We start from the raw sequence: 16,919 nt of genomic DNA on the forward strand, positions 1-16,919 counted from the left end.
GCCTCAGAGTTGCTCAGGTCCAGGCTGTCAGCCAAGGAGCCCCAAGGAAGGGGTTTTTCTGGGTGCGTCTGCCTGGAAAGGCAGTGACTTTCGGCTACATTTGACTGTATCCCCCCCTTTTCGAAAGAAAGGGGGGCCTCTGGAGTGTGGGGTGTGGGTAGGTTGTGTAGGCACAATGGGGCTGGGAGGGAGAGGGGCCCCCAGTCCCATGGGCTGTGGTATGAAGGGCACCCCAGCTCCCCCACTCACTGTCTGTTCAGTGCCATGCAAGCAACTGTTTTCTTCTCACCTGTTTTCCTATCCATAAAATAGGCTTCCTGAGCTTTGAGAGAGGTTTCTCCCAGCTACATTTGCCCTGAAGTCCTTTCTCCTCAGTTGGAAAGTTTATTAACCACAGTTAGAGCACACTTAAGTGCAAGATCAAGGGAATGAAGAGGACCACAGGGCCACAGCCCATTTGCTGGGCACAAAGTGTTGCCAGACCATGGTTCTCCCTGGGCTCTACACCGTCAGGTGCAGGAGCGGCCTGGAGACTTGCTTTCTCTCACCCGGGGAACACCAAGGCAGGACTGTTGTGGACTGTCTCCACAGGACTGTCTCAGCTTGACGACAACAATGATGGCACTAGAGCTGCACAAAGGTTTCCACAGAGATTTATTTTAAACCGTGGAGGCAACTTTGCATTGAGAGTCTTCTACATTGGTAATGGCCACAGGCATATTTCAGTTAGAGGGAACACAGTGAGAATGTGAGCAGAGTTTAAAAACTTTCACAACATCAGCAGCATTGGAACGCAGAACTGGATACAGGCATCTTAACATTGTAAGCAGTCTTGCTCAGTCCACCTGCTCAGTCAGGAAGTCAATGTCAATGTCTCCAGTGGCAGAGAGCATGGCGAGGCCGGAAGGGTTCTGCTGGAATTGCATTTGAGAAATCTGTTCCGGCTTTGGGCTCATGACATTCTCAACCTGACCCCTTGGGGAATCTCATTTCAAAAAGAAAGAAAAAGATATCCATGAAGTAACATGCCTGCTGCAGCCAGGTTCTACGGGGGCCCCAGACGGACGGCGTGCAGCATGGAAGAGTCCGTTGCCCTGGTTAGGAACGGCAGCAGGTAGGCAGGCACGAACGGAGGGCTAGCACCTTCCCCATTGTCCAGTTAATAACAGTTTTTGTACTTTTCAGATAAAGATTTTCTTTTGCGAAAAGACAGTACATGAAAAAAAATCATTTAAAAAGCAAGGCAAATGGTGCCCAACACAAATAGATGAAGAGTACCACGGTTATCAGTGACACGAGTGTCTGGTCTGTACTCCATATGGGTGACTGCTACTGACCTAAGGCTGCCATCTATTCAAATGGGAGGGAGAAAAACATGCAAGCAAGTAAATGAAATAGGTTTTTCAGACCATTGTCCCTTTTTGTATTCGAGTTCACCCACTTCGGATTCCCAGAGAACCAGGAGAAAAAAATATCAAGGTCAGATTCTCAATCTAACCTTGAAACCAACCTGCGGTTCCCTGCCCCTTTCTCTCCCAAGAAAGTCAGCTACCGTTATTAAGTCGCCAAGGTGAACATGTTGAGGTATCTTATATTTTAGTGAGGTGGTACCAAGACCAACTTCCACCTTTGCCATCTTTTCCAGACCTCTAGATGGAAAAAAGCAGAAAGCAATTTTCTTGATGAGAAAGAACACAAAGACCTCCCGATCCTATTCGCCTGCCTATTGGCAGTTAAGTCAGCCACTAGTCCAACACTCAACATTCGTGGAATGACAGGATCGCAGGACTGGAGGGGTCCCAAGAACCACCGCCCAGTTCAGTCCCTCCTCCAGGCTTTAGCCGCCTTCCCATGTCTCTGACGATGACTACCGACTGTCTGCTCCAACAGGAACAATGCTCCCTGGCGTGTGAAACACAAAGGAGGGATCCCACTCCGATCTTGGACAGATCATATTCTTGGAGACTGCTTTTGTGTGTTAGGTCTAAACAGGCTTCTCAGTGGAAAGGATCACGTTTAAAGGCAAAATTACAGACTAAAACCCCTGAGGGTTGGTATGTATGTAATTCTTGGTTATGAAATTGAGTTGAAGGTGAAAAATGAACACGGGTATTCCTGAATTATCAAGTTATGCACATAGAAGAGTTGGGCAGTCAAAGAAAAAGGCAAATGGAAGGAACGCCAAGAACCAGAAAGGGCCAGGCCTCGTGGAGGGATGCTGGGGCACCCCTGCTCGGCAGAGCCAGGTCTCGAGGGGGCGCTGCCTGAGCCTCTTCTATGGCCTCTGGCCTGAGAAAAACGTCCCCTTGCATGTGGTGCTAGGGATGTAGCTAAGGGGATGTAGCGTGTTTCCCACATGGTACTGAGAAGACCCACGGAGCCGCAAGAATGATTTCAGGCCAGCGGGGAAATGGAGGGCGGCCGCCTGCGTAGGTACCAATGGGCTTGGCTCTGTGTATTCCTGTGATGCTAAAGTTGTCTAGATCAGTCTCCTACTACCTGTCATGGCCATTCCTTTTTCAAAGGGGAGCAGCTGAGCCTGGCCCACCTGTGTCACGAGGAAATTAGCACGTAAACTCTCCCAGGCCAAGTTCACGCGTGTGGGGACCTCCAGATCCACCTCACGGCCTCTGAGGCAGGGGCTGTGCCTCCAGAAAGTTCAAAACTTAGTTGCCGTGGATCATATTAAGGTAACCACCCACCACCCCTGGTCTTTCTAAAGGCAAACCACAATAAAAAACCTAGATACTAGCCTCAGTATGCTGCAGGAAAACCCAACTCTCAAACTCCGAGGGAATCCCTCATGGTGCTCTGTGTGCTGCCTCCCTCTGAGGTCGTAGGGAACCCCGCACAGCAGCCCCCTGCCATAGTGACAAGAGCTCAGGCCCCAGGACTTCAGCCGAGTACTTGATACCCTCTGGCAACTCCAACCACTTATGGCCTCTGCGTACCAGGCTGATGCCAGACCGTAGGCCTTTGTTTCTGTTTCGGCAGCCTGCAAGTCATTTCCTTAATGGACTCACTTTAATCGCACCTTTACCCCTCGGCTCAGAAGTCCTTTCTGCTGGAGGACGGGCACTGTGTGTACCCCTGGGGTGGGCCCCGCGCACACTTCTATCACTGAATGGACCACGGGACTGACATAACCCATCCACTACCCCGAGCAGCCTCTGCCCAGGACAGGGAATGGGCCCCAGCTCCCACAGCCTACTTTAGAGCCTGGCTTGAGGCAGACGGTCCACAAATGGCTGAAGAGGGCTACATTCCAGAAGATCATCTAGAGGATTCTGTGTTTCCCAATCAACTTCATAGATGTCCACTGTCAGTTAAAATTTACCATTATTTTAAAGGACAGAAAAATACTGTATTGGCGAAGCGCTTTCTTTTACTTTAAAATACATATCTTAGTGAATGAGATATCACTTATATACAATTAAACTATCAAAAAAGCAAAATCAAAGGAATCTTGTTTCATGACTATTTATGTCCAGTAACTTTGGTACAGAGTTTAGAGTGATCCCTTTACTTAAAAGTCAATGTCCAGGCTTTAAAAATTGATGGTTAAGCAAAAATAAATTATGCTTTTTAAAAAATGAATCTCAAACCATGAAAAGGTGATGTTCCCTAAGAAAAGCAAAGGCTGTAGACTCAGAGACTGGCTCAAGGCTGGCCTTCAGACAAACAGGGGAAGGTGAAATGTTAATGCCCTTAGATTTCCACCTGCATTGTTGGCGGGTGGTGGTGGGGGTTTCCATGAGGAAGAGTCTAGGAAGGAGTTTACGCTGATCAGGAGCTGCAAGAATTGCATCATTGCATAGTACCCACCCCCTCAGAAACAGGGCTGCGGCCAAAGGAAGTGTCAGATTCCCCTGTAAGAGGATCAGGCCTGATTCCTGAGAACTGCCTAGAGGACACTCGTCCTAGTCATGCCATTAGTAGTTAATGTCCAAAACAATGTGTTCCTGGAAAATTCTTTGAATCTTTTAGAGTCTCCTGTTGACACCTCAGCTATATCTGACAGCCTGGGATGACCAAATGTTTTCTGCTTGGAATATTCAAGATCTCTGAAGATCCCTTCCAGTTTTGTGATTCTATGATTCCTTGAATAACTGAAACCATCAAATGAGAAAAACATCATTGACTGATCTCATATAAAAAGACATGCAATTCCAAGTCCTTAATTTAAAACCACCTTAGCTACTGCGGACACAAACCCAGGCTGTGAAAGTTTCCAATAACATCATTTCTTTGGAGAAACCGAAAGCCTATGATCGGTTTTATCCTACGGAATGCAGAGCAAGTCTGCGCATGAGATGGGCAGCCCGGCCACTTTCCCAACATGGCCATGTTAGGCGTTAACTTGCCAGAGCTGCTGAAGTAACAGAGCAAAAATATATGTAAAGTGCAACTGCAAGAGGGCAAAACAAGAACTATGACCGTGAACCCAGCCAGGAGGAAAGCCAAGTGCTGGTGCCAGCTTTCACTCCCAACAAGTGAAGCCTCCACTCCATACGATGCGGGGAAGACATGCGACACCAGCACTTCTCTCTCTGTAAGTTACAAAAAACGGTGGCGACATTCCTCATAAAACTCAAGAATGCACAGTATCATAAACACACACACCACTGCTTTGCTAAGTACTTCTTAACAAAGTCAAGCACCCACACAGATAAGGAGAAAAGAGAAGGGCAGAGCAGGGGATACTATGATGTCTCTGTGGTTTTTGATAGTGACTCTCATCACTAATGAGGTGTCAAGTGGTTTCAGCCTCAGAGCAGCTCTGTGGGGGCAGGACTAGGGAGGGGGAGAGGGCTGTAGTAAAAGGCGGGGTCCAGCCCAGAGCAACCGTGGTGGACATGCGTGACCCAGCAGGGACAATCAGCTGCCCCAGTGGGGTGTGTGAGCTCCCCCAGAACTAAGTCAGATCCACATCAGGCTCGCTGGGCACTGCTCCACTGTCTCCCTGACGCGGTCTCCCTCTCTGTATACAGGCCACACTCCAAATTTCGGAAAGGGAAAATGGAGCAATTCATTTCCATTACTCGTTTCCCACACACGGTTCTCTGTTATGTACAACTTGGCACGTGGCTCCAAGTTCCACTAGTAAGCTATGAAATAGGTATTTCAGTATTTTAAATTTCATTCCCTTTTTAAAGCTCTCTCACAATCATGCAGACAAGACTCAGCTTAGTTCTAACAGCTTTGACTGATGGCAAGCAGGGGGGGTTGGTGACAGCGAAGTGATAAGTGGTAATGGCTTCCATGCGTGAGTAAGTACACGCGTGTATCCAACCTTAGACTGTGGTCACCTGAGCTGGTCTGATGGCTCAGGTGATACACAGGCTGCCCTGTACCAGGGCTACACGGGGCACACCCACTGTACTCCCCAGGGCGTAGCAACAGAGCCATCTCTAGGAAGCCCCAGCCCAGGGAGCACACAGAGGACAAAGTATGGTGGGCAGTACTTTTTCCGGTTGGAAAAAAAAGTAATTAATAATCATGAGGGGATTAAAAAAAAGGTTTCCAAAAACAAAAAAGAGAGAAAGAAACTGGAAGCATTTCAACAACACTGCCGAAAATCTATCAAATCAGAAGTGAACAAGATAATGGGGACAGTGTGGATACCGAAGGGCAAGTAACTGGCCTGTTTTTCTGCAAGGCTTAATTGAACCTGGTGATCCTCAAGAGACTCGGGGGTCCCCTGACACCCCTGACAGGAGAGGGTGAATGAGGTGGGATGTGTAAAATGCACACAATGGGGCAGGCTCATGGCACACACCTGCTGCAAACAGGTGGAAGTAAGATTTCTAAAAAGGACTTCAATATTCTGAGTTGAGTCGCTATGCACAAGAATATTTCACTTTATCAAGTTTGACTGGATTCCCTTAAAATCAGAATTCTTCGGGTTCATTTTCTAAAGCCCTCTTTCTTCTTTTCTTTCTTTTTAACAACCCCCCTCCCGGAACCCAGTACGAGCTGTAGGACTTGGTACCTTTTATGTCACAGAGTTTTAGGATGGAAGTGTGCAAAGTGTTCTGCTAAAATACGCAAAGATAAAAATCTTTAAATATCTAGTTTTTCAAGGGGAAGAAAATACAGATGGTGAGGAGTAGAGCAGGATATACTCTTGCAGGAAGGAGCACATTCAAATTCAGAGGTGATGTCACGTGGACAGACACATGTTAAAGACGCTTTTTTCTGAAGGACACGGAGTTTGCATTTTTTTGTTTTGTGGGGTTTGTTTTGAACACCGTGAGGAAGAGCTACGCAAGTCACATGGAAACATAAAAGGCTCAGAGGGCTCCAACGGAAGGAGAAATGATCCAGGCACTGCAAGTTGGAGCTCTGAGCTACAATCGTCTGCTTCTGTGAGGACAGGGGTCGGGAGCAGCTTTCTCACAGCAAAGACAGAAAACTGAGGCAGAAGCACAAGGTCGCGTTTACACAGCCTGAACAGGAACGAGTTAGACCTTCCAAACGGACTACTCTTTGGGTGATTCAAGAAGTCAGTCGGAAAACCCACACGAATGGTTTCCTGAATCTCTCAGCCGAAGAGGAGGTCTGTGAAAGCACAAACACTGAGAATCCAGAGTGTAAAGAGAAACACGAACACAGGCAGACATGAAGAGGAGGGGAGGTGACCCAGAGAGAGGAAAAGGACGCCGAACACAGAATATGTGCCCAAGTGAAGGAAACATGGAAACGACTTTATAACGACCAAAAATACCCCTAACAGATGCCTTCTTCATCTCTCCAACACACGAAGCGACAATGAAAAGGAAGTGAGAAACACATACCAAGTAAAGACCCCACACAGAGTTTTCAGTATGCTCAGAACAATGCAGCACAGCCAGAGTGTATAAATCATTTGTTAAAAAAATATCTTCTTTTCTATTGTATGAACTGGTTGAAAGAGTCCCCTCGCCAGCGTCCACTCACTAGGTCCCATGCCAACTCAGCCCGGCTCGCGAGTTTCTCTCAGACTCTCATGTGTCTGCTGACAGCTCCAGTAATGATGCGGATTCCAACGACTGCTTCTTGAGTAAATACTATCTTTCTGATACTGGAGTGTCATCAAGATACAACTGGGGTCATATCCCATAACTGTGGAGAGGAAAAGAAAACACAGGAGGAACTGAAATTCCCTTGTGTTGAGGATTAACAGGCCTTATGATTGAATACAAGGGAGCTTTTAATTAGCCAAGCAACTAAGTACTACACTAACGTGATTTCTAAATCTATAAAATGGTATTTTGCCATGAAAATGTTTAACGTAGACTTGAAAACCATGGCCGTGGGGAATTTACATCCAGTGAGTGCAGAATCTGACAGATCAGATTCCCTTCTGGGATAAGACAATGAGCATCTATCAGGCCCCCTGTGGGCCCCAGGGACGTGCTGCATCCCTTCCAGACCTTCTCTTGTCCAGTCTTCCAAACAGTCTTCCAAGATGTCCCATTTTCAAAAATCAAGGACCCAAGATTCCCAGAGTTTATTTTTAAAACTTGCTGGAAGTCAAGGGCCCCAGTGGCTTTGAAAGGGGTTATTTTAACCACCACAACCTGCTGGTGCCTCCAAGAAGGGACCAGAGTGAGCCAAGCCCGTGGCACAGCTGTGGCCCCTCCTGTCCGGGGCCTCTGCTGGGGTACCACATCCATCCAGCACGGTCCTCAGACAGACCCTGGAGGACTGCTTCTGGATTAATTGATCTCATGGGGAAAAGATCTTGTTTATTATTTGCTGGCTTATTCGAGTCCTTCCTTTCACTCAAGGCTCAGCTCAAACCCCACTTCCTTCCTGAAGCCATCTCTAGCAGCCCCATCTCCCTCTACCGAGGTTGCTGAACATGTGACCTATTAGTACCCATCAAAAGGACAGAGTACGTCCCCAGTAGACAATGTGCTCTCTGCAGCCAAGAGCCATGTCTGATCTTGGTGTGTGAGGCCAGGGCCCTGGCATAGGGCCTTGCACGTAGTGGGGCCTCAAAAGTGCTCACTGCTCACAGTGACCTCATGAGCAGAGCTCACCCAGTCCTGGGCTCCTGGACATTGACATAGGGCCAAAGAAGGAAAGCTTCTGAAAGAAGATGGCGCCCTACCTTAATAACCTTGTCAGTTCCAGAAGTCAGTAACCATCCTCTGGTGGCATCAAAATGCACATGCACGATGTTATGTTTGCTGTCGTGGAAGGTTGCCGTGGGTGCGCGTCTGGAAGGAGCAAAGCGAGTTTCCAAGAGTGAAGAGTGGTGATACATGAATGAAGGAAAGCTGCAGACCAATGACTAAGACAGGCGCCTCACTTCAAAACTGCTCCTCACATCTACCTTTGGTCCCTGGGAACCCAATTATTTGAGAGAGAGAGAGAGAGTACAAACAGGAGGGGCAGAGGGTGAGGGAGATTTTCAAGCAGGCTCAGGGCTCAATCCCCAACCATCAGATCACGGCCTGAGCCAAAAACACGAGTCGGACACTTAACCAACTGAGCTACCCAGGCACCTTTTTTTTCCTTAAATATTTCTATATTTTAAAATTTTATATATATATATATATATATATATATTCATCTATTTGACACAGCAAGACAGAGAGAGGCAGAGGGAGAAGCAGGGTCCCCGCGGAGCAGGGAGCCCAATGTGGGACTTGATATCTGAACCCTGGGATTACAACCTGAGCTGAAGGCAGAAGCTTAATGGACCCAGCAATCCAGGCACCTTTTTTTTGCGAGCGAGAGCGAGCACAGGCAGACAGTGGAAGGCAGAGTCAGAAGGAGAAGCAGGCTCCCTGCGGAGCAAGGAGCCCAATGTGGGACTCATGTGGGATCATGACCTGAGCCGAAGGCAGCTGCTTAACCAACTGAGCCACCCAGGCGTCCCTCCAGGCACCTTTTTAAAAGAGGATAGGACTCTTATCTTCTCCAAAATGGGAATGAGATGATGACATTTCCCAGTCTTACGGATTACTTGTTGCTCTGATAGAGCCTATGAAAAATCTCTACCCATGCCTTTGACAAATCTTAAAACAAACACCTCAGTGCTTTTGCTACGTCTGATCTCAGAAGTACCTGCTGGTATAAAGTCCATCTGTATCTATTTAAAAAAAAAAAAAAAAAAAAAAAAAGGAAGCAGCACACCTGTTAAAAAGCCGAGGATACCATTACTATTCTAATCAAAGGGCTATACATTCTTTCTCCTCCGTTTCCTGGTGTTACTGCAGGTTTAGTTTCTCTATGGTCTTCTAACACTTGAACAAGTAAAACAATCTATAAACAAACATTGTTATTTGTTTTGTATCTTTTAACCTATGCATTGCTTAATAAGAAAGCTTAATAAGAAGTCGACTGCCTAGGTGGTCTAGAAGCAATGCAGAAGAGGCAGAAGAAGAGTGACATGGGAAGGGAGATAGAGACATGGGGAAGGAGATGGCTGGTCTGTCATCAGGCTTCATGGATCGCACTCCTCAGCAGTGAGCTCTCTGAAGACAGTTTTACCTGTAGCTACATCTGCAGAACAGACCTCCAGCATCACTTTAAAATATTTAAATGATCACTTTAAAATATTTAGAATCTACAATTTAGGTTTAATGTGTAGCTGCTTAGGCTCTCTGGGTCTGTGTCTCTAAGGTCTCTTGAAGCTCCCCAATTTAATGAAAAGATCGTTCTTATTAATTTCATCACGTATGATGAGTGGAAAATAATCAATGAACATAAATGCTTACTGATGCAAGGGCATCTTAATTTACATTTGATATGGATAAAGAAGAATGAAAAAAACACACACACCAGGGTTATCCATAAGAGAGTGCTTTGATGTATTAACTGCCATGACTTTCCTTAAATGCTGACTTCCTCTGGTGCACTTGAAATATGTTTCTATTTATATGCTGTTTCAAGACACCCATCTAGTACTTGAAATGATTCTACTGTATACCAGGTAGGGGAATAGGTGGTGGAGAATCAGGCAGACGATTTCCTAGGAAATCCTGCTGTCATTCATTAAAAGGGGGACATGTCGCAGAGGATTCTACTTACCTCTGGGCAGTCTGGAATGAGCGGCATTGAAGAGAGAACACAAATGTGCCCTGCCACCCACACACCCCCCAAAAGCACAGTGACATGCAGTAACCTAAGGTCCTAGGTTATCGGGCAAGACCATCAAGCATTTTCCCTGTGGTTACGTAAAGTGGCTTAGCTCTTCCTAAGAAAATGTGGACTCTGGAGCCAGTGGGCTGATTCAGCTCCTGTAAAAATACCAGCTTGGGCTAGAAAGTAAAGCCTGGGTGCCTGCAATCCGGAGCAACCCTCAAGGAAATAAAGGGATAGCAGGGTTGGTTGGAAGAACACCTGCTGGCAGGGCACCTGCCCCTGGCACGGGGAAGAGCACAGAAGACATGAATTCTTGATGTGGACTCTCTATCCCTATCTAAAGAGAGAACACGGGTCTCTTGGCAAAAAGGAGGGCTCTGCCCATCGGCCATGGTCTGTGCGTGAAACCAGCAGGAACTAGAGTGCTCATGGTCATGGCTGCAGGGCCGGATCACCTTCTCTCCCTCACCCTGCTAAGTCTGCGGACCGCTGGAACTCACTCTTCGTCGGTGATGGCCTCGTGGCAGCTGTCACAGACTCTCACTTCGAACTCGAAGCCCATCAGAGGGATGGAGGAGCGCTTGGAGCTGCACTTGCCGCAGACGGCCTTCCCACACTTGCGGCAATGGTGCTGGAGGGAGAGAGAGCACAGGCTCGCCAGGGATCCCGCCACCTGGCCCCACCTCATCGGTCCGGGCACAGCCGTCCACATTTTGGTGAGGATGCTGAACAAGAGTACCAAAGAAACGGAAGGAACACACCAGCTCTGTTCTCTTTTTGGGCTCTTTATTCAAATGGAGAACTGCTGGATCCATATCTGCTTGCATCACCACACCCAACTCCTACCCCTACCTCCCAACCCTGGTCCCGCTCTGCCCATTCTAGGTCCTTCCCAGCTCTGGTCAGTATGAACTCCAGAGGACCACCCAGTGGCCAGGTTATCTCAGACTTGGGTAAAGAGGGGGTGCCACCTGCAGAGACCATGCTGCTGGGTGAAGGACAGCCTGAGTGCACCCCAGTTCAAGCTACTACATATACTCTGGCCGTACTCAAGCTAGGTGACTTACACTGCCTTCCTTGGGGAGGACCAAACCATGAATCAGACTGAAAGTGCTGTATTATGAACGAGTAGCTCTAAATGACTAAAACTAAGAGATGGCAGGAGAGAAAGTGAAATTATTAAGAAGAAATAAATACTTCTTACATAATGTCAAGATTTGGTCCCACTCTGAGCTAAGCACGATCCCTCTAATTTTAAGAATTCTAGTAGCGACTAGAATTCTTTTTTTTTTTTTAAGATTTTATTTATTTATTTGACAGAGAGAGAGAGCACAAGTAAGCAGAACAGCCGGCAGCGGGGGGGGGGGGGGGGGGGGGGGGGGGTGGAGAAGCAGGCTCTCTGTTGAGCAAGGAACCTGATGCGGGGCTTGATCCCAGGACCCTGAGATCATGACATGAGCTGAAGTCAGCTGCTTAACTAACTGAGCCACTCAGGTGCCCAGTTGCCACCATAATTCTAAAAACATACCCCTTAACTACTCGCAACAAGTCACTACAGAAACAGAGTCCATTAGGAATGAGCTGCAGTAGATAAGGGAATCCATTAATGAATAGTCTTGGAGTGGCTCCAGGGTATGCCTGACCACCCCAACCCCCCCACCCCTGCCTGGGGGTGCTAGTTCTAAGCTCACAGGTGAAGCTGTTTCCACTCTATTCCATCTTGATGAGGGAATCCAGATCACCCACCTGTCTTAGGCCAATCTTCTTACTGTCCCACATCTGCTTGAAATTCCAGAAGAAAGGCTGATCACACTTTTGGCAGGAATCGCTGTCCAACCATTCAGGGGTCTTGTGAAATGAAGCACACAGCAGGTCACGTTGTGAAGCAGGGAAGACAACGGGGCCATGAACAGTGAGCAGAGTTACAGAATCCAGATGTGTGCGTGAGAAACAAAGGTGTGATTTCTCAGTCATTTAAAAAAACATTTACTGAATGCCTACTCTGTCTCAAGTGTGGGGATGCAGCAGTGATAAGCGGAATCTCTCCCGTCACGGGGCACACAATTTATGAGGGAAGACCAACCAAGACAACAATATTAATATTAATTCTTTAAGACTAACCAAGTCTTTAAGACTAACCAAGACAACAATATTAATATCAATTCTTTAAGTAAGTGGAAGTGCAAAGGCCTAAGGAGGGGAAGCAGAGTGCCAGGAGGGTGGGCTGCCACAGGTGGCGGGGAGGGGGTTGCAGGAACATTCAGGGGTGTCCGGGCCAGGTCACTCACACACGGTTCTGACTGCCACGTTGACTCTATCTCATACTGTCACATCACACGCCATTAGACTTGCTCTGGCTACATACAGCCGTATATGTAACTGCACATTCCACAGGCACACAGCTCCCTGCACCAGAAGATACACCCTGACCGCAGCGGGTACTCAGGGCAGCTGCCTGTCCACCCTCTGCTCACGGCGGGGCCCAGCAGGCCTGGAGACACCACTCCTTGCCTCATGGACCACACACTCTTCTGCCTCCGTTCACTATTTCCCAGCTCCATCGGGAGTACTCGAAACAGTATCAAATGAGTTTTAAAAACGTGTTAAGCGTAAAGCTATTCTTCAGCAAATCTTTACAGATTATGCATATAGTGACTCTGCATCTGCTTCTAGAGTTTCACATTCAACTCTGTTCAATTCGTCATTTGGCAGAGGGACAGATCTCTTTCCACATATCACTGGACGGGAACCTGGAAAACAGATGCAATCCCAGGGTTTCTCAAAACTGAGTTCCAGAGAACTCCAATTTGACTCACAGGACACTTACTATAAAGGAAGCCCAAGATCAAACCAGTCTGAGAAATGTGGCAAACAATGGCCTGTGCCCTCTCTCTACAAGATTATTTTTCTTGTAGCTTTCTTCTGTTGATGTAATCCTTTTCGGAAGAAGCCCTGTTAGAGAACAGACATGGGGAGTTAACCTGTTCTCCCATCTACAAGCAGAAATGAACCTACAGCTACACGGTCTCAAAAAAGAAAAGTAAAAAGGTGACATCTGAAAAGCTCCAATTCTTGGTCTATTTATTTTCTTAAAACCAGAGTTCTCAAATAAGCCTTGATTTGCTTTGTAATTTTTAAGCTCTAATCAGTTTAAAGACTGATTTAACAAAATAATAAAGAGTTTTCAGGGAAAAAAAAACAATTTATCCCTAAAAGATTTACCTATGTTGTGATTTTTCAAAAACACTTATGATTCAGGAAAATCAGGAGGATTTACAAAAAAACTGTCACACACACACTCTTATATCTTTTATAAGGAAATATGCAGATTTAGGACATACATCAAATGCACTGAAGAGGGAAATGGAAGTAAGGCACAGGACAAAAGGGAAAAAAAATTCAGTCTGTGTAGTCTGATTCCTTTTTTTGTCCCAAAAACCAAACCCTGCACATGTGTTTTTGCAGAGGAAACTGTAACCACGTTACTGATATTCCTGGGCTGGCGGTATTATTAGGAGTAACTGACATGTTTTCTATTTGTTAAGGAGCACTCTGAAACTTTTCTACAGAGAACGTTTATCCATACTTCTAAAAAAGGATACAATTTTTGAAAAATTGGATTCCATTAACAACAGAAACTCATGTTAAGCCTACAAGATAATGCACTCAGCCACACCATCTTCCATTTGTCCCCCCAACGCTGTCCCCGTGGCCACGCCACCATCCCTGACTGCTTCTACTTGAGCACGAGCACCAGCACGCAAGGCATGACTTCTGTCGTTCCCCTTGTCTTTCCTTGTGGTGTTTCCTGTCCCCCTCAGAGCACGGCCAGGCTCCAGGGGTCTTTTAGCGCTATCTCCTTCCACAAACTCTCTGCTGAGAATGTTAGCCAACAACAGTAGCACCCTTTCCTAAATGTCCAGCACTAATGTTCTATCCTAAAGCAACTGTAATCACATCATTTATACCATTTAACTGTTTTCTGAAGTCTTCTCCCATTTATTTTTTCCTACCAGAAAGTCTATCAGTGCAGGGGTTGCTTTTTTACATGTCTCCGGCCTCTTGACGTAAGCACCAGAAGCTCTGGCTGGGACCCGGAAGCCCCCAGATACATCTCAGGGAATTTACATTTACAGAATATGACATTTGTAAACGAAAAAAAAAAATGGTTGGGACCCTCTCTACTCATTTGGGCTCTGAATCACCAGAAGAAGATTCAAGACGGTCATAACCTGTATCTGCATGTCAAAGTGCATAATTTAGGCAAGATGGCTCAAAGGACTGCCCATCAACTGACTAGGGTCCTCTCTGAAAAGCATCATTATCCTCCTTTGGGCCTTGATCCATCAAGGCTGGAGTCTACGTGCACTGGGGCAAGAGAGCCCAGTGGTTCCTGGTCTAGTCAGTTAGGCCTGGGAAGAAGCGGGCGGGGAACAGATGAGCTTTGACTGTCCCTCACCCCGAGCAGGCTATCGTGAAGGATCCGTAGGCTCACCGGCACCCTGGCTGGCATGGCCAAGAACACACACTGTACCAATTTCCCTGCCTTTATACCGAAGGGGTCTCGTGGTACTTTCAAAAGCAATATTCTACAATTCCCCACTCCCTAACAGTAATGATCATTTTAATTAGTTACTAATAGAACTCCCATGGATTTATGGTTTGAGCAAGTCAGGTTTTAATCTTCTTAAGCATTTAATTACTAGCATTTGAAAAGCATTACATGGTGGATAATAGCAACTACTCTCTTGAAATGAGATTGGGGTGAAGACATGAAAAGAAGTTGGGAAATTGCTTTTGTCTTTTTAAAGTGCTGCTTTTCTAAGTCTTGCATCCTGCAAGGAAATACATTAGATGAATATACACTGTCAAAGGGAAAGTTCATCCAGCATAATTCTAGGGAAATGAGAATACGACTAACTTCAAAGTCCTTGTCAAGGGTCTATTTAGTAAACATGTCCGTTGGTAAGATGTTCAAAGATGAAAGAAGAAAACTCATAAAAACAGAAGGCCAGGAGAAAACTCAAATGTATTCTTAAAAAATGACAGTGTATATATTTGCATCTGGAGAACTGTTTGGAGAATGATTCATAAAGAAGCACAAAAACAGTTATTTCTGATATTTCTATTAGTATCAACCTAAAGACTCTTACTTCATCGAATACCATTTCTCACACATTGGCCACCATTCCTGGCTAACACAAAACACGCGAGTCTTCTGTGTTCCTAGGGCACTTGAAGGGATAATTGTCTGAAAACAGACGATTCCCTCTTTCTCACCTGAACTTTGGTTATGAACGGAGAAACAGATTCAAAGTCTAAACAGCTTCATCTTGGTCGAAATTCTCATAAAATCACCATTACATGAATGTTACATGCCAATTTGAGAGGGGTGTAAAAAAAAAAAAAGGAACTTCCTTTTCAACTAGAATCTTTTATTCTCTGACATTAACAGGTCTTATTTAATGGTTTCATCATAAGAGAACTAAGAAATGAGCAGGAGGGGAGGCTGAGGCACTTTCCAGCCCAGCCAGAATTGCAGTGTCCAGCCTGGCAGCCATGGGAGTGGCCGGTGACCTGCCCTTGACACCTACCTCCTGCCGCTCCACGTCCATGTTCCAGACCACGATCCCACCATCACCACCGCAGGAGATGAGCTGCCGTGTGTGCTGCGCATAGGAAAGGGCCTGGACTTTGTCACTGTGAAAGAAAGCCAGGGTTAGTGATGGGTCCGGAGAGCAAGGCGAAAGCCTTAAAGGCAGGAAGCCTGGCAAAGTCCATCAGTGTGCATGCTCCCCCTTAGCCCAGAGCACAGACCTCAGAAATCAGATGGAATCAAAATGTTTATTTAAGATGCTGAGGCCTGAGGAAGAGAGAGCCTTTGTCAGTTACCGACACTTGAGAAAAGCTGAGAAAAACCTGATTTTTGAACTTGTTATAAGGTGGGACTAGCTTCTTTCTTAATTAATTAGGTAAAATCTGTGGTACATGGTTATGCTGTATTTGTTCAAAAGCCATGATTTTAGTTTTTTACTTTTTTTTTTTTTTAAAGGATCCTTGAAGAGTATTGGAGGTCATTCATTGAAGTGCCCACTGCACTGAGCAGCCAGAGTCAGGTAAATCGTGTTGGCTGAGGTGTGGAGCATGTCATGGTGGCTTAAGTCCAGGTGCCATTTCTTGGCTTCCAGGGTGGAGCCAAAGCAGCAACAGACTTCAGTTTTGCTAACTCTCTATTTTCTCTAGTTTTCATTCCTTCTCTACTCATTTTGTGCTCGATTTTCCTCTCTAGTTCATATGTGGCTGACGAATTATTCCCTCTTGGGGGTAGCTACCATGGAGAGTCCAGTTCTATGGTCTGACAATGTGGTGATCACTAACAAAAGGTAAGAGACATTATTTTCCACTGGGTGAGGGAGCAGGGAATAGGGCTCCTTGGTTGTTTCTATTGGAATATTTTTCTATTTTGAACTGAAATCAATTAAGAATCCTGTGCCCACTGGGAAGGAGAACAGCTCCTTGCAATCCGGACTGGTGATTTGTGCGCTTTCGTGTTTCCCTCTGTACTGGGGCTGAAGCTGTGGGACCGAAGCTGTTCAATCTGTGTGTTTGTGACTACTACTCAGAAAGGCTCTTCCCGGGACGCCTGGGTGGCTCAGTTGGTTAAGCAGCTGCCTTCGGCTCAGGTCATGATCCCAGCGTCCTGGGATCGAGTCCCACATCGGGCTTCTTGCTCAGCAGGGAGCCTGCTTCTCCCTCTGCCTCTGCCTGCCATTCTGTCTGCCTGTGCTCGCTCTCTCTCCCTCTCTCTCTCTGATAAATAAATAAAATTAAAAAAAAAA

At 46.3% G+C, this 16,919-nt stretch overlaps 1 protein-coding gene across 3 annotated transcripts in view; it reads right to left on the reverse strand.

The window, feature by feature from the left end:
• Positions 1 to 637: 637 nt before the first annotated feature.
• Positions 638 to 16,919, reverse strand: part of WDFY2 (WD repeat and FYVE domain containing 2) — a 182,004-nt gene continuing 165,722 nt past the window's right edge. For 2 of the 3 annotated variants that reach the window (XM_059378346.1, XM_059378349.1), the window contains exons 8-12: positions 15,675 to 15,780; positions 11,827 to 11,928; positions 10,581 to 10,711; positions 8,099 to 8,207; positions 638 to 7,104 (exon numbers count right to left, since the gene is read on the reverse strand). In XM_059378346.1, coding sequence (XP_059234329.1) covers positions 7,075 to 7,104; positions 8,099 to 8,207; positions 10,581 to 10,711; positions 11,827 to 11,928; positions 15,675 to 15,780 — 478 coding nt within the window. In that variant the 3' untranslated portion in view covers positions 638 to 7,074. Of the gene's footprint in view, positions 7,105 to 8,098; positions 8,208 to 10,549; positions 10,712 to 11,826; positions 11,929 to 15,674; positions 15,781 to 16,919 lie in introns of those variants that run through there. The other variant, XM_059378347.1, reaches the window with a different exon arrangement.

The sequence above is a fragment of the Mustela nigripes genome, chromosome 15 (genome assembly GCF_022355385.1).
Source record: "Mustela nigripes isolate SB6536 chromosome 15, MUSNIG.SB6536, whole genome shotgun sequence".
NCBI classification, from domain to species: domain Eukaryota; kingdom Metazoa; phylum Chordata; class Mammalia; order Carnivora; family Mustelidae; genus Mustela; species Mustela nigripes.